Source organism: Oncorhynchus clarkii, chromosome 12 (assembly GCF_045791955.1).
Source record: "Oncorhynchus clarkii lewisi isolate Uvic-CL-2024 chromosome 12, UVic_Ocla_1.0, whole genome shotgun sequence".
NCBI lineage: Eukaryota > Metazoa > Chordata > Actinopteri > Salmoniformes > Salmonidae > Oncorhynchus > Oncorhynchus clarkii.
This window is the reverse complement of record NC_092158.1, coordinates 74,090,754-74,115,915: the sequence shown is the minus strand read 5'-3', so window position 1 is coordinate 74,115,915 and position 25,162 is coordinate 74,090,754. Positions and strand designations below refer to the sequence as shown.

At 41.8% G+C, this 25,162-nt stretch overlaps 2 protein-coding genes across 3 annotated transcripts; both read left to right on the top strand.

The window, feature by feature from the left end:
• Positions 1 to 1,408: 1,408 nt before the first annotated feature.
• LOC139421236 (cell death-inducing p53-target protein 1-like) lies at positions 1,409 to 16,839 on the top strand. Its single transcript, XM_071171927.1, has 6 exons — positions 1,409 to 1,575; positions 4,652 to 4,712; positions 5,259 to 5,419; positions 6,249 to 6,392; positions 6,525 to 6,822; positions 14,059 to 16,839. The coding sequence occupies exons 3-6, from the start codon at positions 5,335 to 5,337 to the stop codon at positions 14,168 to 14,170; spliced, it is 639 nt and encodes a 212-aa protein (XP_071028028.1). The 5' UTR covers positions 1,409 to 1,575; positions 4,652 to 4,712; positions 5,259 to 5,334; the 3' UTR covers positions 14,171 to 16,839.
• Positions 16,840 to 18,281: 1,442 nt separating this feature from the next.
• Positions 18,282 to 20,409, top strand: LOC139421237 (U11/U12 small nuclear ribonucleoprotein 25 kDa protein-like). Of its 2 annotated transcripts, XM_071171928.1 has the most exons (6): positions 18,291 to 18,799; positions 18,903 to 18,993; positions 19,106 to 19,211; positions 19,576 to 19,650; positions 19,746 to 19,810; positions 20,132 to 20,409. In XM_071171928.1, the coding sequence occupies exons 1-5, from the start codon at positions 18,644 to 18,646 to the stop codon at positions 19,801 to 19,803; spliced, it is 486 nt and encodes a 161-aa protein (XP_071028029.1). In that variant the 5' UTR covers positions 18,291 to 18,643; the 3' UTR covers positions 19,804 to 19,810; positions 20,132 to 20,409. The 2 variants fall into 2 exon arrangements, with proteins under 2 accessions (XP_071028030.1, XP_071028029.1); XM_071171929.1 differs by lacking the exon at positions 19,576 to 19,650 and having other exon boundaries at positions 18,282 to 18,799.
• The last annotated feature ends 4,753 nt before the right edge of the window (positions 20,410 to 25,162 follow it).

The following is a 25,162-nucleotide window of genomic DNA, read 5'->3' as shown; positions in this document are numbered from 1 at the left end:
CCGAAGTCGAAGATTTCCAAGTTTCCAGTTCCAATATCTCTCGCTATGCACCGTTAAGTCAAATCCCTCGAATGCCGCATTGAAAACAATTGGGAACTCCGAAACCTCCGACTTCAAGACAAAAAAAGAAAAGTGGGTCAAATAATGAAGTCAAAATGAAGGCAAAAATAATGGGGTTCCAAAAATGGTCCAGTAGCCAGGATAACAAATATAAATTATATCTAGACACCATTGCCCTAGAGCAGTGGTTCCCCACCAGGGATACTAGGACCTGAGGGGGTACTCCAGGCAGAGCAAAATTCAGTTGGTGGTACAATAACTGAAAAGGTTGGAAACCACTGCCCCAGAGCACACAAACTATATTACCTCAGCCTAAACAGCAAAGCCTCAGGTAACTTCCACAAGGCTGTGAACAATCTAAGAGAAGGCAAGGAGGGCCTTCTACCCCATCAAAAGGAACTTAAAACTCAACATCCCAATTAGGATCTGGCAACAAAAATACTTCAATCAGTTATAGAACCAATTGCACACTATGGTTGTGAGGTCTGGGTTCCACTCACCAACCAAGAATTCCCCAAATGATAATCTGCAAAAATATAGCTGGTGTACAACACAAAACTACAAACAACGCATGTAGAGCAGAATTAGGACTATACCTGCTATTTATCAAAATCCAGAAAAGAGCTGTTAAATTCTACAACCATCTACAAGGAAGTGAAACCCACACATTCCACCACAAAGCCCTCATCGACAGAGAGAGAGATAAACCTACTATCATGTTTCAGGTAAGACCTAGATGCAGACAATGTCAAAGTAACAGCAGTTTATAATCAAACAGAGGCAGGAAAAAGGCAAGTCAAGAGCAAGGAGAGGTCAGTAATCCAGAAAGGTGGGGCAAAGCAGGCAGAATGGTCAACACAGGGAAAACTAGGAAACAGGAACAATCAGGGAACTCAGGGAACATAGCCTTGCTACTGAGAGAGGCTGCCATAGCAGACTTTGATCTTGAGAGAAGACCAGCTGTGTGCCCACAAAAAAAATGGTGGAAACTGAGCTGCACTTCCTAACCTCCTGCCAAATGTATGACCACATTAGATACATATTTCCCATAGAACCACAAAGAATTCTAAAACAAATCAAGCATTGATAAACTCCCAAATATGTTAGGCGAAATACAGCCGTGTGCAATCAAAGCAGCAGGATTTGTGGCCGTTGCCATGTGAAAAGGGCAACCAGTGGATCACAAACAACATTGTGAATACTATTTCACTTGCTTTGGCAATGTAAACACATATTTCCCATGTCAATAAAGCCCATTTGAATTGAACTGATTTCTTTTTAACGCTGCATCTTTTTTGAGCTCTGACCTGAAGCTCACCGATGTCGTGATTTGACCTCGTTTTTTTCGCCGAGTTCCCAGTTGTCTTGGAAGCACCACAAGAGGCGGATGTTGAGTAGATTAATGATAAACAGACTAGCTGACGGTTGCCATTATTTGTCTTCCCTACGAACAGGCTTGGGATATAGCTATCCTCATCACCCAATTCAAATTGTGTGGAAGAGACAACACATCAGGTAAATTCCGTGTGGAGATAACTCGGAAACAATATTTGAGAGGCTATCAGCTAGCTAACGTAACGTAGCTAGCTAACATTATTCACCGTTTAGTTTTAAACTGATGTTACTCAATGTGAACTAGCTAAAGTTACATGTTACTTGACTGTTCTTTTGAAATGTGTTCCATTTTCACCGATGAAAATAATAGCTAGCTAGATACCTAACTAGCTAGTTGAACTAGCTACATTAGCAACTACACTAACTAGGCAAACCGTTGTATAACGCTAGCTAGCTGATGTAAACATCCAGTCAAATCGAGGCTTCTCTCTCGTCAACAAGTCCTAAATGCAGTAACGACGAGCTAGCTAGCTAAGATAGCAATTTATGTTTGATATAAACTGTGTCAATGTCTAGATAGCTAGCTACATTACGTAAAGAGTGTTGGTCTGGTGGGTTGAGCAGATCTACGTAAATAACGTTACTGTAGCAAGAGGATTCCGGGAAAATGATGGATGAAGCTTTCTAGAAAGTTGCCTCTCACTAGAGATAAATGATTGAAAATGATGATGGCTCATTCATATACATACATTGACAATTACACTTTTTTGTAACATCACCATCCATTGATCCTCAATTACTTTGTTGGAACAAATTAAGGCCCGCTTCAACTGTTTGTGATCAAATCAAACTCATCCAGACATAATGAATGTCCCATAAACCAAAGTGTTCTGTACTCTGATTCTGAATTTCTGATGCTGTTCTATTATACGAGGCCTTAATGCTTGTTCTGTTTGATTAAACTGTAAAGGAAGTGCAAATTCATGGCATCATCTAGGTTGACTTGGGCAAAATACGGGTATTAACTTAGCCTAGCTCTTATAGAACTGTGGCCTACATTCAGATGCCATGCATTTGTACAGTTTTATTTCTATCATACCCTGGACATTCCTGTCATTTCCCCAGCTTAATCAGTGTTCACATCACACTCACTAACTGGTTGGATAGCTCTCCTCTGCCTTATCACTGCCTTAGATTACCCAGTTATTTGACAGGCTTATTTTTATTGCGCTGTCTGGCATTCTGACTTTGTTTTGGAGCAGGCGGGCCAGCCTCCTAATCATTTTATGTTCAAATTAGAGACACCCTGACATGCATGGTGATCTCTCACAGGCATGGTCAGCTGACCTGGGAAAGTGAAGCCTAGTAGGCCGAAGTATGGATGGCAGGTCTGGACAGCTGGTGGCATAGCATGACATATGAGTCTGTAATACCAACATGTTTCAAGCAGACCACCATAGTCACTGTGTCCAAGAACACTAAGGTAACCTGCCTAAATGACTACTGACTTGTAGCACTCACGTCTGTAGCCATGAAATGCTTTGAAAGGCTGGTCGTGGCTCACATCAACACCATTATCCCAAAACCCTAGACCCACTCCAATTTGCATACTGCACCAACATATCCACAGATGATGCCCTCTTTGTTGCACGCCACACTGTGCCTTTAACACCTGCACAAAAGGAACACCCATGTGTGAATGCTATTTATTGACTACAGCTCAGCGTTCAACACCATAGTGCCCTCAAAGCTCATCACTAAGCTAAGGACCCTTGGACTAAACACTTCCCTCTGCAACTGGATGGGCCACCCCAAGGTGGTAAGGGTAGGTAACAACACATCTGCCACGCTGATCCTCAACACGGGGGCCCCTCAGGGGTGCGTGCTCAGTCCCCTCCTGTACTCCCTGTTCACTTATGACTGCACGGCCAGGCACGACTCCAACACCATCATTTAAGTTTGCTAATGACACAACAGTGGTAGGCCTGATCACAGACAACAATGAGAGATCCTATAGGGAGGAGACCAGAGACCTGGGCGTGTGGCTCAATGACAACAACCTCTTCTTCAAGATGATCAAGACAAAGGAGATGATTGTAGACTACAGGAAAAGGAGGACCGAGCACGCCCCACTCTCATCGACGGGGCTGTAGTGGAGCAGATTGAGAGCTTCAAGTTCTTTGGCCACTTTGGCCACTAACATGGTCCAAGCACACCAAGGCAGTCGTGAAGAGGGCATGACAAAATGTATCCCCCCCCCCCCCCCCCCCCCAGGAGAATGAAAAGATTTGTCATGGGTCCTCAGATCATTAAAAGGTTTTACAGATTCACCATCGAGAGCATCCTGATGGGTTGCATCACTGCCTGGTATGGAAACTGCTTGGCCTCCATCTGCAAGGTACATCACCGGGGCCATCCAGGACCTCTATACCAGGTAGTGTCAGACGAAAGTATATAAAAAATGTCAGACTCCAGCCACCCTAGTCATAGATTGTTCTCTCTTCTACCAAGCGGTACCGGAGCGCCAAGCCTAGGTCCAAGAGGCTTCTAAACAGCTTCTACCCCCAAGCCATAAGACTCTTGAACAGCTAATCAAATGGCTACCCAGACTATTTGCATTGCCCCCGCACATTGACTCTGTACAGCTACCCCCTGTATATAGCCCCACTATTGTTATTTACTGCTTCTCTTTAAGTATTTGTTACTCTTTTTTTTGTATTGTATTTTCTTAACTGCATTGTTGGTAAAGGTTCTTAGTTCTTAACTGTTCCAATAATATCAGCTCCTTTTGTGTCATTTGGCCAGTCAATCTCCTTTATGCTAAAGTGAATTGTAGTAAGGAGGACTATAGAGTTACATTTCTCATTGGCATAGGCTAATAAGTTGGTTACACTAGACAGCTTTGCTGCTCCATTTTTGAGGCAATGTGCTTGTTTTATTTAAAGGCTACTGAGATTAGCTTGGGTAAGCGCTTGTGTTGTCAGGTGAATGAATTGAAGCCATAGAAATGCCATAATGCAGTCGACTGTGATTAAGGGCATGCATGTGTTAGTATCTTATAGTTATGATGTTGGAGACTAAATGTCAATGTACCAATGTTTGAGGGAAGCAAGTTGTCTATAATTAACCTAGCACTTGTTAATGGCTGCACACTGTTAGTGTTTTTCATTCGCCTGAGAAAATAGCAATTGCAATTTACAAATAGGACCACATGCAAGAAACTTTTGGCATATTTTCTTTTCCCTTTTTCTTGAAGGCTGTTGGACCTGACAGAAGAGCAGGCTCTGTAGGTGGAGACTCCCCACTGTCATCAGCAGGTAATCATGACTAATGTCCCTTCTCTTCACCCTGCTGCCATAGGTTTTGTTTTTATGTATATATTAGTGGCTTTAAGAGGTCATTTCTGTTTAATGTCAGACTGCCAACTCATTGCTAAACTCCCTAATGTTTACTGTCGTGAGTGTGTTAGATGTTAAACATTACTAATGTTTATTATCCTAACACACGTTTAGGTAAAGAGTGGATTGAAAGCATTTGCCCGTTGTTTTTGTCTTAAATCCCTGTAAATGTAATATTCTAGAGGCCTCAGAGGCAGTAGCCTAGCCCTAGCCTAAACCCAGCGTTATCCAGCTATACTGTTGAATGTTGTCTGCACCCATCATATTTATCATACCAATTCACTTGATTGAAAAGATCTAGGGTCTTCCTAGACGAGTCAATACTGAGACAAAATTACAAATAAATTAATTTACTTGAATGCATCAGTAGCTGAAGTGCGAGACAGCTGCTGTATCATGTTGCAGTGTGGGTATTGAACTGACTGTCAGTGAACTGATAGGCCTGTGTGCGTGTTCTTCTCACAGAGTGGCTGAGTCAGTTCAAGGCCAGTGGTGAGTGGAGCTTCTACCCCAGGCCCCCCCATCCAAAGGTCCAGCCAGCATGTCCAGCGACCCACCTCCTCCCTACCCCGGAGCTCCCAGCGCCCCTCTTATCGAGGAGAAGAATGGACAGCCAGCCGCTCCGGGTACAATTATTCTATAACTGTCTCTTATTGTGTATGATGTGGAGGAAAAAAACATTTAGTTTGGGACAAGACTACAAAAAGAGACATTTTAAGAGACTATTTTACCAAAGGACAGAAGTCCAGGGTAGGAACCACACACAGGCTTACCTGTGAACTTCATCAGAGCTCTGACGAAGGCCGTGAGGCCGATACGTAAGCTTATGAAAGATCAGTGACACTATCAAGAGCAGTGTGCGGTTTTCTTTTTCATTCATGAAGTTCAGCTTTGCCATGCACCTGCAATAAGTTTGCTCAGATGTGCAAGTGCCTTTTGATTACCTGTGAACTTCAAAATACCATCTGGTTTCTTTGACTGGGCTGCTGATTTAGTATTTGCACTGTAGCTGACTAGCTGTAGGGAAACTGGTGTGAATTTGCATAAATGCCTCCCATAACAGCTCTTGTGTGGCTGGTTAGAGGAAGGCCTGGAGAAACATCATCAGTTAAACCTTGAAAGTAGGCCCTGTCTGTGAACAAATCTTTATTTGTCTGGCTCCCCTTCCACCCCAGGTTTCCTTACAACAAAATACTGTTTTGATCAGTCAAAGGAATGTGATCAACAAAGTGTATTTGTTACAAACTACGTAACAAATCCTTGAGAATTGTAAAGCTATGAAAAAACACTAGTGCAGCTATTCTCGCGTCAGCAACAGATTATGATGCATGTTCTCAATAATGGGCCAATGCCTTACTTGATTTGAGCCCAACATAAGTCATGTTTCTTCAATCAATCATTGCTGTGAAAGCTCACTAATAAATGCTTCTTGTTTGTCTGTTTTTTCTCTCCCAGACTCGGCGGCCCCTGTAACGACGGGGCCTCCTCAGGGGCACCCCCTGCCTCCAGACTATGGCCCTCCACCCTACGAGGCCACGCTACAGCCAGGCTTCTTGCCACCACACGTCCCAGGAGATGGGGCCATGCCCATACCACATGGTAGGCATACACTGGTCTACAGAGGGAATGAAAATAAGATGGGCGACTCTAAATGCATACACATGTCATTTGGCATAGGACCTGTATACAGAATATAAACACTACATGCCTCCTTGTGTTTTTACCCTACAGGTGGCTTCTACCCTCCGCCAGGTCACTTTGGCCCGGGGCAGTTTGGCCCGGGGCAGTTTGGCCCGGGGCAGTTTGGCCCGGGGCCCATTCAATTTGGGCCTGTGGCAGGTCAGACGGCTCACATGGTGCCGGCACCCCCTGGGACAGCTACCACAGTGACCGTGCTACAGGGGGAGATATTCCAGACAGCACCCGTACAGACTGTGTGTCACCACTGCCAGCAGCCCATCATCACCCGCATCAACCACAGCGTGGGCCTCATGAACGCTGTCTTCTGCCTCTTCTGCTTCTTTGTTGGGTAAGAGGAAGAGTTGGTGTACTATATTGTATAGAGGTTATGTAAGGGATAACCAACGAGTGGCTATGAGTTCTATGGTAAATAATAAACGACGTGGAAGGTGTGTTCCACAATATGTTTAGTTACATTATTTTCCAGAGAACGCATAAGGCCCCGAGTTGATTATCTCTTTCACACCATGGCTATAATTGAACACATTTGCTGCTAGAAATGTGTTCATTTGCAGGTAGAAATGTATTCCACATCCACTGAAGTAGCTAACATGTTTACTAGATACAGTGCCTTCAGAAAGTATTCATACCCCTCGACTTATTCAATATTTTGTTGTTACAGCCTGAATTCAAAATGTATTTAATGTTATGTTTTATTTTCACCCATCTACACATAATGACAAAGTGAACACATGTTTTTAGAAATGTTAGCAAATGTATTAAAAATTAAATTAAAGTTCAGTGTGTCAAATCGGAGGGTCTGCTGTCCGGACCTCTGGCAGTCTCTATGGGGGTGCCACGGGGTTCAATTCTTGGACCGACTCTCTTCTCTGTATACATCAATGAGGTCGCTCTTGCTGCTGGTGAGTCTCTGATCCACTTCTACGCAGACGACACCATTCTGGATACTTCTGGCCCTTCTTTGGACACTGTGTTAACAACCCTCCAGGCAAGCTTCAATGCCATACAACTCTCCTTCCATGGCCTCCAATTGCTCTTAAATACAAGTAAAACTAAATGCATGCTCTTCAACCGATCGCTGCCTGCACCTACCCGCCTGTCCAACATCACTACTCTGGACGGCTCTGACTTAGAATACGTGGACAACTACAAATACTTAGGTGTCTGGTTAGACTGTAAATTCTCCTTCCAGACCCATATCAAACATCTCCAATCCAAAGTTAAATCTAGAATTGGCTTCCTATTTTGCAACAAAGCATCCTTCACTCATGCTGCCAAACATACCCTTGTAAAACGGACCATCCTACCAATCCTCGACTTTGGCGATGTCATTTACAAAATAGCCTCCAATACCCTACTCAACAAATTGGATGCAGTCTATCACAGTGCAATCCGTTTTGTCACCAAAGCCCCATATACTACCCACCATTGCGACTTGTACGCTCTCGTTGGCTGGCCCTCGCTTCATACTCGTCGCCAAACCCACTGGCTCCATGTCATCTACAAGACCCTGCTAGGTAAAGTCCCCCCTTATCTCAGCTCGCTGGTCACCATAGCATCTCCCACCTGTAGCACACGCTCCAGCAGGTATATCTCTCTAGTCACCCCCAAGACCAATTCTTTCTTTAGCCGCCTCTCCTTCCAGTTCTCTGCTGCCAATGACTGGAACGAACTACAAAAATCTCTGAAACTGGAAACACTTATCTCCCTCACTAGCTTGAAGCACCACCTGTCAGAGCAGCTCACAGATGACTGCACCTGTACATAGCCCACCTATAATTTAGCCCAAACAACTACCTCTTTCCCTACTGTATTTAATTTATTTATTTATTTTGCTCCTTTGCACCCCATTATTTTTATTTCTACTTTGCACATTCTTCCATTGCAAATCTACCATTCCAGTGTTTTACTTGCTATATTGTATTTACTTTGCCACCATGGCCTCATTTGCTCACATTGTATATAGACTTGTTTATACTGTATTATTGACTGTATGTTTGTTTTACTCCATGTGTCGTTGTATCTGTCGAACTGCTTTGCTTTATCTTGGCCAGGTCGCAATTGTAAATCAGAACTTGTTCTCAACTTGCCTACCTGGTTAAATAAAGGTAAAATAAAATAAAAAAATACAGAAATATTTAATTTACATGAGTAATTACACCACTGAGTCAATACTTTGTAGAAGCAGCGATTACAGCTGTGCGTCTTTTCTGGGTAAGTCTCTAAGAGCTTTCCACACCTGGATTGTGCAACATTTGGCCAATTTATTATTTAAAAAATTCTCTCCACTGTCTGGTGGAAAGCAGACTGAACCAGGTTTTCCTCTAGGATTTTGCCAGTGCTTAGCTCCATTCTGTTTATTTTTTTATCCTGAAAAACTCCCCAGTCCTTCATGATTACAAGAATACCCATAACATGAATACCCATAACATTCATATGCTTGAAAATATGGAGAGTGGTACTCTGCAATGTGTTGTATTGGATTTGCCCCAAACATAACACTTTGTGTTCAAGAAAAAAAGTTAATTGTTTTGCAACATTTTTGCAGTATAACTTTAGTGCCTTCTTGCAAACAGAATGCATGTTTTTGAGTATTTTTATTCTGTACAGGCTTCTTCTTTTTCACTGTGTCAATTAGGTCAGTATTGTGGAGTAACTACAATGTTGTTGATCCATCCTCACAACCATTAAATTCTGTAACTGTTTTAATGTCACCATTCGCTTCATGGTAAAATCCCTGAGCGGTTTCCTTCCTCTCCGGCAACTGAGTTAGGAAGGACGCCTGTATCTTTATAGTGACTGGGTGTATTGATACACCATCCAAAGTGCAATTAATAACTTCACCATGCTCAAAGGAATATTTAATGTCTGCTTCTTTTTTACCCATCTACCAATAGGTGCCCTTCTTTATGAGGCATTGGAGAACCTCCCTGGTCTTTGTTGTTGAACCTGTGTTTGAAATTCACTGCCCGACTGAGGGACCATACAATTATCTGTATGTGTGGGCAGTGGCTACTTGGTGGGACACTTTTTTTTGTGGGGGGTGTGCATGCCAGCAAAGCCACAACACTAAACAATAAATGAATTGCATTATAACGGTGACAAACAGTGCCCACAAACCGTTAGAGCTTACATAAAGCTGTCATATCAGCAGAGTTCCAACACCTTACCAATGCTACACCTGGCTATCAGTGGAGCCTTGTCTGCCTTTAAAAAAACAACTGGTATGGCTGACTTGCTTAAACAAATGTGGTTTCTACTGACAATTGAGATGTACAAACTGTGGCATAAGGGGACAACAAGCTGAAAAGAGGCAATTTTGATTAAGACATTAATGAGCGAGCTAGGACGGACGTAGTCTGTATAACTATTTGTTCGGCACTTTTGAAATGTACAGCGGCAGAATTCAAAACATGGGCCGTTCTTACAGTGTTCTCTCTGTACACCAAGTCAGAACCGTAGGATAAATAAAGGGCACATGAGCAGACAATGAAAGGTCTTACAATATTCAATGATTACATTTCTCTAAAACAGGTTATAGTCTTCATGTGCACCACAAAGTCGGGGCAGTAGGTGAACTAGACCAAATTTTTAGGGTGAGTCACATGGGCTACTACCCAAGCTACTACACAACATACACTTAATATTACTTTCTTAGCTACTGTACACATATCTCCCTGGCATATTACATCATTTATGCAGCCGCATACAATACATTTTTGGACTCCCCTTGTTGTGCTGTGCTCATTTGAACAGGAAGGTGGCGCAGCGGTCCATTGTGGGCAAATTTTGTCATCAAAGTCGGGCATTCTCTGGATTTATGTTGCTTCCAGACAACTGAATTTGGGGAAAAAACAAGGTCGAATCACGATTACGTCAGTGATCTTCAGATCGTAGTTCTAGAAAGAGGCCTGAGTTTCTGACTTACAATTCCAAGTTGGATGACCGTTTAAAACGTATTTTCACAGTAGGAGCCTGTTTTTTTAGAGTTCCTAGTTGTCTTGAACTCACTGTAGTCAGATTTCTCAGTTCCAAGTTGTTGTTTTTAGCGCGGCAGAAATCACGCTGGATTGACAGCATGGTCAATGTTGAATGTTTAGAATTTTAAGCTTGGAAAAGAGACCCTTAAACACAGACTTGGGACCACACAGCCATTCCATTGAATAGCAGACTAGTGATGGCTTTGCAATACTTGCAGTTAGCCACAGATTCCTTCCAAACCACTCATTGTTGAATTTGCGATCTCCAACTTGTTGTGTAATGTTTATGTCCAATGGTCAATGAGCACCGATAGTTGTATCTATTATTTCTCTTCATATGACAAGGATTGAAAAGGATTTGCCAGTAAATCGTTGACTTGATTCATGATGAATACTAGCAAAGATTTTGAAAAGTATGATACTGACATGATCAGTCCAATCAAAGCTACTGTAGATATAACGTGATTTGATGTCATTTTATGTGGCCAATGAACTGGAGCTTTCTTGGATGGGCACTTCTAACAGAACACTGAGCCAATCACGGCGCAACAAGAGAACATTACCAACCCCTACGCATCGTATTTTGCGCTGGCTTGCCCCACCACCACCGAAAGCACTGAGCTAGGCTGAAACACCTGCATTTTGGAGCTGCCTTACGCAAGAAAGCAAAAAAAGAGATCATATTCGTATGTGTCTTTATTAACTCAATTATATATATTTTTTTTTTACATTGTTTGCAAACTGATATGTGACCCGTATTAATGCCAAAATAACATGAAAAACAGGCACCCCCCAAAAATTGTTTTAGGTGGAGGGGGTTTTAGCAAAAAAATGTGGGGGTCAAAGCAACTCTGCTCTACCTGCTCTGAATGACGGGTCACTACTGTGTGTGTGGGGGGGGTACAAAAGATGAGGTAGTCATTCAAAAATCATGTTAAACAGTTGCACACAGTGAGTCCATGCAACTTTTTATGTGATTTGTTAAGCAACATTTTACTCTTGAACTTATTTAGTCTTCCAATGAAAAAAGGGGTTGAGTATTTATTGACTCAACTTTTACATTTTTATTAAAACCTCCACAGGATCGGTGTCCCTAAACCGGGATGGTTGTTTCTAATGTGACTAGAATGACGTAACAGCCAACTTTCCAGGACATAGCCAACTTTCCTGCACTGCCAAATTTACAGTAGCTATTACAGTTAAAATACCATGCTATTGTTTGCAGAGAGTGCATGGCAACAAAACACTTATCACGGCAACGAAGTGTTTCCTTGCAAATGGTATCAAGAATATGTACAGTGCCTTGCGAAAGTATTCGGCCCCCTTGAACTTTGCGACCTTTTGCCACATTTCAGGCTTCAAACATAAAGATATAAAACTGTATTTTTTTTGTGAAGAATCAACAACAAGTGAGACACAATCATGAAGTGGAACGACATTTATTGGATATTTCAAACTTTTTTAACAAATCAAAAACTGAAAAATTGGGCGTGCAAAATTATTCAGCCCCCTTAAGTTAATACTTTGTAGCGCCACCTTTTGCTGCGATTACAGCTGTAAGTCGCTTGGGGTATGTCTCTATCAGTTTTGCACATCGAGAGACTGAAATTTTTTCCCATTCCTCCTTGCAAAACAGCTCGAGCTCAGTGAGGTTGGATGGAGAGCATTTGTGAACAGCAGTTTTCAGTTCTTTCCACAGATGGAATTGATTGGATTCAGGTCTGGACTTTGACTTGGCCATTCTAACACCTGGATATGTTTATTTTTGAACCATTCCATTGTAGATTTTGCTTTATGTTTTGGATCATTGTCTTGTTGGAAGACAAATCTCCGTCCCAGTCTCAGGTCTTTTGCAGACTCCATCAGGTTTTCTTCCAGAATGGTCCTGTATTTGGCTCCATTCATCTTCCCATCAATTTTAACCATCTTCCCTGTCCCTGCTGAAGAAAAGCAGGCCCAAACCATGATGCTGCCACCACCATGTTTGACAGTGGGGATGGTGTGTTCAGCTGTGTTGCTTTTACGCCAAACATAACGTTTTTCATTGTTGCCAAAAAGTTCAATTTTGGTTTCATCTGACCAGAGCACCTTCTTCCACATGTTTGGTGTGTCTCCCAGGTGGCTTGTGGCAAACTTTAAACAACACTTTTTATGGATATCTTTAAGAAATGGCTTTCTTCTTGCCACTCTTCCATAAAGGCCAGATTTGTGCAATATACGACTGATTGTTGTCCTATGGACAGAGTCTCCCACCTCAGCTGTAGATCTCTGCAGTTCATCCAGAGTGATCATGGGCCTCTTGGCTGCATCTCTGATCAGTCTTCTCCTTATATGAGCTGAAAGTTTAGAGGGACGGCCAGGTCTTGGTAGATTTGCAGTGGTCTGATACTCCTTCCATTTCAATATTATCGCTTGCACAGTGCTCCTTGGGATGTTTAAAGCTTGGGAAATCTTTTTGTATCCAAATCCGGCTTTAAACTTCTTCACAACAGTATCTCGGACCTGCCTGGTGTGTTCCTTGTTCTTCATGATGCTCTCTGCGCTTTTAACGGACCTCTGAGACTATCACAGTGCAGGTGCATTTATACAGAGACTTGATTACACACAGGTGGATTGTATTTATCATCATTAGTCATTTAGGTCAACATTGGATCATTCAGAGATCCTCACTGAACTTCTGGAGAGAGTTTGCTGCACTGAAAGTAAAGGGGCTGAATAATTTTGCACGCCCAATTTTTCCGTTTTTGATTTGTTTGAAATATCCAATAAATGTCGTTCCACTTCATGATTGTGTCCCACTTGTTGTTGATTCTTCACAAAAAAATACAGTTTTATATCTTTATGTTTGAAGCCTGAAATGTGGCAAAAGTTCGCAAAGTTCAAGGGGGCCGAATACTTTCGCAAGGCACTGTATATCCTTTCTTCAGGTCCTGAGCTACAGGCAAGTAGATTTGGGTATGTCATTTTAGGTGAAAATTGGAAGGATGAAAAAAGGTACAATCTTTTAATTTGTAAAAAAAACAAACAATTCCGCTTTGACATTATGGGGTATTGTGTGTAGGCCAGTGACGACAAAATCTCAATTGAATCCAATTTAAATTCAGACTGTAACACAACAAAATTTGGAAAAACTCAAGGGTTGCGAATACTTTCTGAAGACACTGTAGCGAAGGTAGTTGCCTCGGTAACCAAACAGACTTGCTAGTATAGCTAACCAAACCATCAGTCCTGCTTGCTGTTATGAAAATCGAATGCAACAATGCCAATAATGTTTTCAATTAAACTTTTTTGCTTTCAAAAGCAACTCAAACATAGAACATGTAAGAATGAAGTAGCCATTGAATTCTACCATGTGTTATAAGGAAATAATGCATGCTCTAGAATGACATTCAAGCCAGTCGGAAACGAGTATTCACCAATACCATGGTATAAACACAGAATAATATACTATGGCAGGAAATATTTGATTTCAGGCCGAACACCACAGAATGAAATGAGCGGGGGGTTAACTATAATAAGACTTGATTTTGGTCTGTATTCTCTGGTGGTTTGTTTTTGTCATTTTTTTCTCTCCTCTACCACAGGTGTGATCTGGGCTGCTGCTTGATTCCCTGTCTGATCGATGATCTCAAGGATGTGATACACACCTGCCCCTACTGCAAGGGCTACATCTACACATACAAGCGTATCTGCTAACCACCAACAGACAGACGTGTGTGTGTGTGCGCGTGTGCGTGTGTGTATATATATTATGCACACATTAACTCACAGCTCCTCATGGTTGTAGTTGCAGCCTATGTTCTTTCTCCAACATTTGCTCAGTGTGTCGTGCTTCATTTAGCCCTCCTAACTTTACTCTTGCTTTCTAAAGCACTTGTTCACACTCACTATACTTACTGTATATCATAGGAGGCTGGTGGGAGGAGCTGTAAGAGGACAGGCTCATTGTAATGGCTGGAATGGAATCCATGGAACGGAGTCCAACACGTTGTGTCCATGTATTCGATTTGTTTGGTACAATTCCATTCCAGGCATTACAATGAGCCTGTCCTCCTATAGTTCCTCCCACCAGCCGCCTATGCTATATATATTGTCCAGACTCACTTACTATGTACAGGCATTTAGATAAGTGCTAGATAGACACATCACACAGGACTGAACCTGATCTAAAAACAGAAACCTATAACAATTGAGAAAAGATGAGTTGCAGACACGGTACATCTTGCATATTTTATAAAAACGTCTTTGGTTACGGGAAGGCTCTGAATTTGACATTTATGGAGCGAACTTGAGGGGTAGAGAAGGTCACACTTAGGGAAAGCTGTAAACATTTGTCACTTTAATCAAAATCGTCAGCAATCATCAGCAATTGCAGGGTCAGTATTTTGTTGTTTTTGTAATTGAATGTATTTTAACATGTTAATATTGAGCACAATGAAGGTTACGTCCATGTCTGAGACCTACTTTATGTTTATGTTCTATCACCCTGTTTGTCCTACAACCTTAAAGGATATCCATTTTAAATGTTACAAGTAAATAACCATGTATCAGATGTCAGGACAAACTCGAGTTGGTAAGACTGAGTTTAATTTATTTAGTTCTCACTTAAGTGAGAGAAGTATGTGTTACTGTCTTTTTTAATCCTCTATGTGCTTTAGATAGTCACTTGATGTCCAGTGATTTTTGCTAGAGCTGTTACAATAATGTCAGTCATGTCCATGTTAATGTATTCAATTTTGATAATGAAGCAAATGTGTGCATTCGCAATACCATTATATAAGCACAAGTTCCCATGTGAAATTTCATACATTCATAAAACCAGAGTTACCATGAATTTACTGTACAGTTTTTATTTAAGTGGTTTGGACTGTCATTCAGTTAGATACTTTATAGCCTTGCTTGCCAAGCTTCATTATCATTAAGACCCAACTGGTAAGGAGACTAGCTAATTTTGTAAGACCTGATCACCTGTCATTGATGCAGGACTACATTGAGCTTCAATGAGCTCCGTGCAGTCACCGAGCACCATGCACATGTCAGAGGCTTAGATTTTCTAGTTTATCTATCAGTCCACAGAGAAACAGGTTTCCTTGTATTTTTCTGTATAGGAAGGGAAAGGAGTGAAGACGACCTGGCTGGCAGAGTACAATCCACTCTGCAGGAGGGGCACATTAGAATGATGAAGCGCTCTGCATGATATCACTGTAATTTTGTGCACTTGTCCTCTGGCCATACAGTGGGGCAAAAAGTATTTAGTCAGTCACCAATTGTGCAAGTTCTCCCACTTAAAAATATGAGAGGCCTGTAATTTCCATCATAGATACACTTCAACTATGACAGACAAAATGAGAAAAAAAATCCAGAAAATCACATTGTAGGATTTTTTAAAATGTATTTATTTGCAAATGATGGTGGAAAATAAGTATTTGGTCAATAACAAAAGTTTATCTCATTAATTTTATATACCCTTTGTTGGCAATGACAGAGGTCAAACGTTTTCTGTAAGTCTTCACAAGGTTTTCACACACTGTTGCTGGTATTTTGGCCCATTCCTCCATGCAGATCTCCTCCAGAGCACTGATGTTTTGGGGCTGTTGCTGGGCAACACAGACTTTCAACTCCCTCCAAAGATTTTCTAGGGGGTTGAGATCTGGAGACTGGCTAGGCCACTCCAGGATTTGAGTCCCTGGCGGCGTAGTGTGTTACTGATGGTAGGCTGTGTTACTTTGGTCCCAGCTCTCTGCAGGTCATTCACTAGGTCCCCCTGTGTGGTTCTGGGATATTTGCTCACCGTTCTTGTGATCATTTTGACCCCACATATTAACGTGTTCGATCCAGTCAAAGTACACCAATGTATGGTATGCAAGATCTTTTGTCTGCTTCATTTGAGTCGTCTGTAGGATCTCTCGTCTCATCTCAATACTACCAATAACCAGCATGATTATATACAGTAAACACTGACGGCAGGTGGAGTATGTCTGCATTTACTTGCATTCTTATGCATACGTTTCTTAACTTTGTACTCTATTGAATCGTCTACATGCAGTGTGAAGTGGCTTGAAGCTGTGTAAGAACATGTAGTAAAAGCAGAGTTTAGGGATTGTATTTAACTTTGAACACAATGATGGCTTTTGTTGTTGGTAGCTAGTTTGGTCTGTTGCCCCCTCAAAAAAAAATTGTATAATGTACAACTAAATGATAAGTTGGGTCATTACTGTTGCATACAGTGCAGTTATTTTAACATAAACAAGTATTTGTGATTTTACATGAGTAATTTGTCAGATGGTCATACTTTTTTAATGCAAAAACAGTCATTTTTATAGTATGTTAAACATCTAGGAGGAATAAAATAATGACACCAACAATGGATTCTGGTCATTTGGCAACTACTCAAACACATATTATGTATCTTCAGCTATAAATTGGAAGTGCAATTGACTTCTGAATGTAATAGGAAACAACCCAGAGAAGTTAACTAATCACAATGATAAATAAAGGACATACTCTTGTGTATGAAGTACATTTGGTAGAAGTGTATATTACACCAACTCTTGCTACTTTTTCCCCAACACGCTTGGCACCAATGGTGTGGTCAACTAGAAGTCATGTGGTCCAGTCTGTTTGTGCTATTAGCAAACTCCTGTTTATTCACTGTTATGCCAAAGCTGTCTGGCATGACAACAGAAGATTTGGCTACAGCACATACACCATAAAACCAGGTTAGCTGACTCAACTAGTGTTCTCAGGTAGAGATCCTATTGAACACCAGTTTAGTCTCTCCAGCGATGTCCACACTCATAATTGCAGCATTTGTAGAATGTTGTCATCGGTTCATCTGCAGATCTGGTCTGAATCTGCATGAAGAATGCTCGGGGGTGCTCACACTTGGGACATTTTTCTAAAGAACACAAAACAAGGGTTAGAGTAAATACATACCTGGCTATAAGTAACAGTGAATATTGCCCATTAGGACCATCTGTCCTCTATAAAAAAGATGGACACAGGACAGAGGAGGCTGGGCAAATCTAATCCAGCTATGCCATCTGCCAGCCTTTGGGCTACAATCCAGCCAGTGTTCTATAATTTTAGGCGTGGATAACCAGTGACCACAGAATGATTGAAATGTTAGCTAAATTATGCAGGTGATTTGGTAATTTACCTGGCGTGGAATCCACATTTTCCCAGGCTGCAGCTCCACCAAGCACATCATCAACCTCTTTCAGTTTGGGATACTTCCTGTTGTTTACCTATGGGAAAGATGGACATGTTAATGTATCAATACGTTTTAAAATTACACATTGTAAGAGAGAACACATGACAGACACATCAGTTACTTGGCAAGAAGTCTAGGAATTAAGTAAAAGTTAGTTTTTACCTTCCTAGTAATGTTATGCACGTACGGACATGTGTTGCAGGCGAATCGATAGCACTTCTGTCCTTCCTCTACAATCAACACATTCCCACATGTTGGACAAAACAGAAGCATATTATTTTGACTAAATTGGTCAGCACCGATCTCACAATGTAGCTAGGTTTGTACATCTATTTCAATCATTTATCTAAATTACAAAATCCCTGACAACGTTGTTGACCTCCACGCTCGTGTGAAACGTTGTTACATCTAAAAAGGTTCGGTAAGAAACTACATTTGCTCTTTCTTTATGGTTCTTTGTTAAAATCATAATTTATATTTAAAGTTAACTATATTGTATTATATTAGAAAAATAGCCCTAGAAATGGAGCAATGGTGATAGAAATAGCAGTATCCCAAATCGGTACAAGTCAGAACCTCCACTCGGGCTAGTTTGACTCCGGCATGTTGTAGGTGACGTACATGCCGGTCGCTAAATGTTTTAGCATGAATTGCAGAGCTTCAGACTTAACCAAATATACTTTTTATTTTATTTTTAAACTACAGTTTATGTATGTTTTAGTAATTACGAAATATATATTTCACTGTACACGTTGATCAATAGAGTAAGGTGTGAAAATCTTCGTTTATCTAGCTAGCTACTCTTACATGAAATAGCTAGCTAGCTAACATAAACTGGTCAGCAACTTTAGTTACAAACTCCTATTCACAGTGTAAATGATGGGGGAGGAGAGTCCCTTCACCTGGATGAGGGACTGTCTATCAAGGAAGAGGAGTTCGGACAGGCAGAGGGAAAGATGAACCAAGTGGAGGATGAAAAACCAGAGGAGGTTGAAGAGGAAGATGAGGAGGAGGATGAAGAAGCATTGCCACACTCTGAATTCCTGGATATCTTTGAAGAAGGACTGGCTCGCCTTGTACAGGACCCTCTACTCTGTGACCTTCCCATTCAGGTTGGTGACCTAATCCATACTGGTGAAATGTATCTATTTGATGATGTAAAGTCCTCCAGCCTATCCAATGTCTCACTACTTACTGTCTGTCGCTTTCCTGCAGGTGACTCTGGAGGAGGTGAATTCCCAGGTTGCCCTGGAGTATGGCCAAGCCATGACGGTCCGTGTATGCAAAGCGGATGGTGAAGTAATGCGTGAGTTTCTGACTAATGTTTCTTAGAACAAAAATATGGTATTCTACTATTTGAGCAGGTCAAATGAATGATACTGTGTGTGTGTAAGTGACATTCCAATTGTGTTGGTCAGCCATAGTGGTGGTGCAGAATGCTATGGTGCTGGATTTGAAGAAAGCCATCCAGAGGTTCATGGAGCTGAAACAGCAAAGGGAGGGTGGGGTAAAGCACGTCAGCTGGTAACACACACACACACACACACACTAACCTTGTGGGGGGACACAATTCAGTCCCATTCAAAATCCTATTTTCCCCAAACCTAACCGTAACCCTTACCCTAATCCTAAAAATGAACCTGAAAACCTTAACTCTAAACCTAACCCTGGCTCCTAACCCTTACCCTAAAACAAACCCTAGCTCCTAACACTAATTCTAATCTTAACCCTTAACCCCCTAGAAATAGCATTTGGCCTTCTGGGGACTAAATTACCCAGTTTGTATTTTTTTTGGTTTGTTTACTATTCTTGTGGGAAATTCTTGTCCCCACAACTATAGTTATACACACACAACACACAAACACACAGTTTGTCTTTTTTTGTGAAGGAGATACGTATGGAGAACCTTTAATCTTGTATTTCAAGGAGAGAAGCTTGATGATGACAAAATGAAACTAAAGGAGTAAGTTTCAATCAAACACCATTGTGATTATGGAGTATATTACATAATGCTTTTGTTAACTGAAAACAACATTTCTTGTATTGTTTTATTGTCAGTTATGGGATCAGAAACAGAGATGAGGTGACATTCATGAAGAGACTAAGGAAGAAGTGAAACGGAGGTACAGTAGTCTTCTGAACTCACCCGAAAGATGTTCACAGGCAAAGTGGTACCATTATAATGTTGACCGTAACTATCACAATTTTATGGCTGTGTGAACGAGAGAAAAGCTATTGGAAAATACCCCTGTGTGCCTGTGGTATTTTCCATTATAATAAGATAATGCTAATTTTGAAAGGACTCAACATTTGTATTTCTTGCACTCCCCATGGGAGTATAACACTGGCAACCCTTTGAAATATATATTTGATGTTTGTAATATTATTGATAATACATTGAGTTGAACAATGAATAACGCTGCTCTATGTGCTTCTAACTTCAGATTTCACTACCGTGTGGAGTCCTGCCTACTCTGAGTTGCCTGCACAGTCCCCGTTGCTTCATGTACAGCAACTATAGTCATACACTGACATGACTCAGTTGATGTCTAAAAGGTTTTTCAATGGACATCTCAAACGTTTTTTTACATGTTGTAGATATGATTGTGTGGAATATTTCGTACGGTCTCCATTTTTTATTGTTTGGACATATTCTCTTGTCCTCTTGTACAGTAATATTGTGCCACTTCAAATATGAATAAAGGCTACAGTGCAACCAAAACGCCCCTGAAATATCACTTTATTTCAGTGAAAATGTTTTAGAATTCTATCTGGCGTTAAACCCTTTAACCAGACCTGGGTGTCCCGCCTGGTCTAACAGTGAGAGTACAACCACGCTATGTAAATATCTCCTGTAGTCCTTGTTCAAAACTGAAACAAAATGTTTCACTATTTCCTGGAGTACATAGAGGAGCATCACATTTCCCACAGCACAATCTGGGAGCAACCAGTGAAACCAGGTACAAATCTATATTGTCTCATTACAGTAATTATTTAGTTTGCAGGCAGCAGCAAAGATTGATAAGAAATATATTTCACATTTTCTTTTATCTTTGCATTCTTGGTTTTTAGTAATGTTGGGTCACATCAATATATCTGACTTGTACAAACAGAACGTGATCTCCTTACATTAGTTTGTCTTGGTATGAAGTATTTGTAGATGTGCAAGGTTGATGTTTACATTGATATATAAAGTTAGTGCTGTGTCTTCTTTTGGCTTATCATCCAAGTGTTGCATAACAGGAATAGATCGAATTGATCTGAATGTATCTAACTTCATGACCCAATCTTCATGATTGGCATGCGTTTCAGACCGGACTACTTGATTGCTAGCATTGACTGGTGGTGTTTGAAATGTTCCACCTTTATGATATCTGATGCTGGTGGTTCATTTCTGCTCCCAGGATGTCTGGCTATCAAATCTAATTTATTTATATAGCCCTTCTTACAACAGCTGATATCTCAAAGTGCTGTACAGAAACCCAGCCTAAAACCCCAAACAGCAAGCAATGCAGGTGTAGAAACACAGTGGTTAGGAAAAACTCCTTAGAAAGGCCAAAACCTAGGAAGAAACCTAGAGAGGAACCAGGCTATGAGGGGTGGCCAGTCCTCTTCTGGCTGTGCCGGGTGGAGATTATAACAGAACATGGCCAAGATGTTCAAATGTTCATAAATGACCAGCATGCTCAAATAATAATAATCACAGTAGTTGTCGAGGGTGCAGCAAGTCAGCACCTCAGGAGTAAATGTCAGGAGTATCTCTACCGCTCCTGCTGTCTCTAGAGTGTTGAAAGCAGCAGGTCTGGGACAGGTAGCATGTCCGGTGAACAAGTCAGGGTTCCATAGATGCAGGCAGAACAGTTGAAACTGGAGCAGCAGCACGGCCAGGTGGACTGGGGACAGCAAGGAGTCATCATGCCAGGTAGTCCTGAGGCATGGTCCTAGGGCTCAGGTCCTCCGAGAGAGAGAAAGAAAGAGAGAATTAGAGAGAGCATACTTAAATTCACACAGGACAAGACAGGAGAAGTACTCCAGATATAACAAACTGACCCTAGCCCCCCGACACATAAACTACTGGAGGCTGAGACAGGAGGGGTCAGGAGACACTGGCCCCATCCGATGATACCCCCGGACAGGGACAAACAGAAAGGATATAACCCCACCCACTTTGCCAAAGCACAGCCCCCACACCACTAGAGGGATATCTTCAAACACCAACTTACCATCCTGAGACAAGGCCGAATATAGCCCACAAAGATCTCCGCCACGGCACAACCAAAGGGGGGGCGCCAACCCAGACAGGAAGATCACGTCAGTGACTCAACCCACTCAAGTGACGCACCCTTCCTAGGGACGGCATAAAAGAGCACCAGTAAGCCAGTGACTCAGGCCCTGTAATAGGGTTAGAGGCAGAGAATCCCAGTGGAGAGAGGGGAACCGGCCAAGCAGAGACAGCAAGGGCGGTTCGTTGCTCCAGAGGCTCTAGTTCACCTTCACACTCCTGGTCCAGACTACACTCAATCATATGACCCACTGAAGAGATGAGTCTTCAGTAAAGACTTAAAGGTTGAGACCGAGTCTGCGTCTCTCACATGGGTAGGCAGACCATTCCATAAAAATGGAGCTCTGTAGGAGAAAGCCCTGCCTCCAGCTGTTTGCTTAGAAATTCTAGGGACAATTAGGAGGCCTGCGTCTTGTGACCGTAGCGTACGTGTAGGTATGTACGGCAGGACCAAATCAGAAAGATAGGTAGGAGCAAGCCCATGTAATGCTTTGTAGGTTAGCAGTAAAACCTTGAAATTAGCCCTTGCCTTAACAAGAAGCCAGTGTAGGGAGGCTAGCACTGGAGTAATATGATTTAAAAAATTGGTTCTAGTCAGGATTCTAGCAGCCGTATTTAGCACTAACTGAAGTTCATTTAGTGCTTTATTCGGGTAGCTGGAAAGTAAAGCATTGCAGTAGTCTAACCCAGAAGTAACAAAAGCATGGGTGAATTTTTCTGCATAATTTTTGGACAGAAAGTTTCTGATGTTTGCAATGTTATGTAGATGGAAAAAAGCTGTCCTTGAAACAGTCTTGATATGTTCGTCAAAAGAGAGATTAGGGTCCAGAGTAACGCCGAGGTCCTTCACAGTTTTATTTGAGACGACTGTACAACCATCAAGATTAATTGTCAGATTCAACAGAAGATCTCTTTGTTTCTTGGGACCTAAAACAAGCATCTCTGTTTTGTCCGAGTTTAAAAGTAGAAATTTGCAGCCATCCACTTGCTTATGTCTGAAACACAGGGTTCTAGCGAGGGCAATTTTGGGGCTTCACCATGTTTCATTGAAATGTACAGCTGTGTGTCATCTGCATAACATTATGTTTTCGAATGACATCCCCAAGAGGTAAAATATATAGTGAAAACAGTAGTGGTCCTAAAACGGAACCTTGAGGAACACCGTAATTTACAGTTGATTTGTCAGAGGACAAACCATTCACAGAGACAAACTGATATTTTTCCGACAGATAAGATCTAAACCAGGCCAGAACTTGTCCGTGTAGACCAATTTGGGTTTCCAATCTCTCCAAAAGAATGTGGTGATCGATGTTATCAAAAGCAGCACTAAGGTCTAGGAGCACGAGGACAGATGCAGAGCCTCGGTCTGACGCCATTAAAAGGTAATTTACCACCTTCACAAGTGCAGTCTCAGTGCTATGATGGTGTCTAAAACCAGACTGAAGCATTTTGTATACATTGTTTGTCTTCAGGAAGGCAGTAAGTTGCTGTGCAACAGCTTTTTCTAAAGTTTTTGAGAGGAATGGAAGATTCGATATAGGCCGATAGTTTTTCATATTTTCTGGGTCAAGGTTTGGCTTTTTCAAGAAAGGCTTTATTCCTGCCACTTTTAGTGAGTTTGGTACACATCCGGTTGATAGAGAGCCATTTATTATGTTCAACATAGGAGGGCCAAGCACAGGAAGCAGCTCTTTCAGTAGTTTAGTTTGAATAGTGTCCAGTATGCAGCTTGAAGATTTAGAGGCCATGATTATTTTCATCATTGTGTTAAGAGATATAGTACTAAAACACTTGAGTGTCTCTCTTGATCCTAGGTCCTGGCAGTGTTGTGCAGACTTAGGACAACTGAGCTTTGGAGGAATACTCAGATTTAAAGAGGAGTCCGTAATTTGCTTTCTAATGATCATGATCTTTTTCTCAAAGAAGTTCATGAATTTATTACTGCTGAAGTGAAAGCCATCCTCACTTGGGGAATGCTGCTTTTTAGTTATATTTGCGACAGTATCAAAAATACATGTCGGATTGTTCTTATTTTCCTCAATTAAGTTGGAAAAATAGGATGATCGAGCAGCAGTGAGGGCTCTTCGATACTGCACGGTACTGTCTTTCCAAGCTTGTTGTGTGGCGCCATTTCCGTTCCAATTTTCTGGAAGCTTGCTTCAGAGCTCGGGTATTTTCTATCCAGAGCACAGGGAGCTGGATAGGATCTCCATGGAGATGAACCAACTGTCATTCAGGAGGCAGCAACTGATCGACCGCAGAAAAATGCTGACCATCCTGCAGGAGTTCAGGAACCGCTCCAACAACAATAGCACAGGTAAAGAGGAAATTCACTGTCTAGAACCGCTATTATTGAGTAAATGCTCATGGCAGGCATGGATGTACTGTGTGATGTGTCCTCTAGCTATGACCCAGCACTGACTCCCTCCGAGACATGTATTATCTCTCTTTGTCCAGCAGAGGGATCCAAGCAGCAGAGTGAGATTCGATGCATTGATCAGGAACTGCAGGAGCTGTCTGAGAAGAAGAGAGCGCTGCAGGAAAGCCAAGATAACATTCTCCATTCCAGTGACCAAAGAAAAGGTGTGTCTACTCTACCGACGTTATGGTGATACTGTCCTCACACAGCACTCTCTTAATACTCACATTCTGATCATGATTGTCTCCCTTTAATGTCCCTTTCAGAGTGCATCATCAGTCAGGGGGGCGTGTCTGTTCTCCCTGACCTCTCTGTTGTCTTTGTTGAAGCTCCACCCTCTATACCAGGTGAGTCACTTGGACTGAGAGTCAAATGAGGTGTGAACTTGTTCATTTGTGGGTTATTTCAAGCGGGACCCCCATTTTGCTACAATTCTTTTCCTGGCCTGCTTAGATCAGAGGCTAGTCCTATAGATGAGTGATGTCATATGGTCATAACTACACTCCCTCCTTAGCTCCGGAGGTCATCCTGGACATCCAGAAACTTCCTCCCTGCTCATCTCAGACCCAGTGCCCACAGTGTCGACAGTTCATCACCACAGAGATGGTCACTTCAGTAGGCAATGTGGCCTGTCTGGTCTGTGTCACAATGTCTATACTTGGGTGAGTTGACCAGCACTGTCTTACTTCTGTGTTACTACCAATTGTCTGCCATCTTTGAATGGACAGGAGGTGGACAATGAGGTGTTTTCAACTCTATTCTTCATCTGGAGAT

What these genes read in the sequence shown, in the direction of transcription:
- LOC139421236 (XM_071171927.1), top strand. Translation starts at nt 5,335, where the DNA reads ATGTCCAGCGACCCACCTCCTCCCTACCCCGGAGCTCCCAGCGCCCCT. An exon ending in TGGACAGCCAGCCGCTCCGG is followed by an intron (nt 5,420 to 6,248) that starts GTACAATTATTC and finishes TTTCTCTCCCAG; the next exon opens with ACTCGGCGGCCCCTGTAACG. An exon ending in CTCTTCTGCTTCTTTGTTGG is followed by an intron (nt 6,823 to 14,058) that starts GTAAGAGGAAGA and finishes CCTCTACCACAG; the next exon opens with GTGTGATCTGGGCTGCTGCT.
- LOC139421237 (XM_071171928.1), top strand. Translation starts at nt 18,644, where the DNA reads ATGAACCAAGTGGAGGATGAAAAACCAGAGGAGGTTGAAGAGGAAGAT. An exon ending in AGCGGATGGTGAAGTAATGC is followed by an intron (nt 18,994 to 19,105) that starts GTGAGTTTCTGA and finishes TGTGTTGGTCAG; the next exon opens with CCATAGTGGTGGTGCAGAAT. An exon ending in GACAAAATGAAACTAAAGGA is followed by an intron (nt 19,651 to 19,745) that starts GTAAGTTTCAAT and finishes TTTTATTGTCAG; the next exon opens with TTATGGGATCAGAAACAGAG.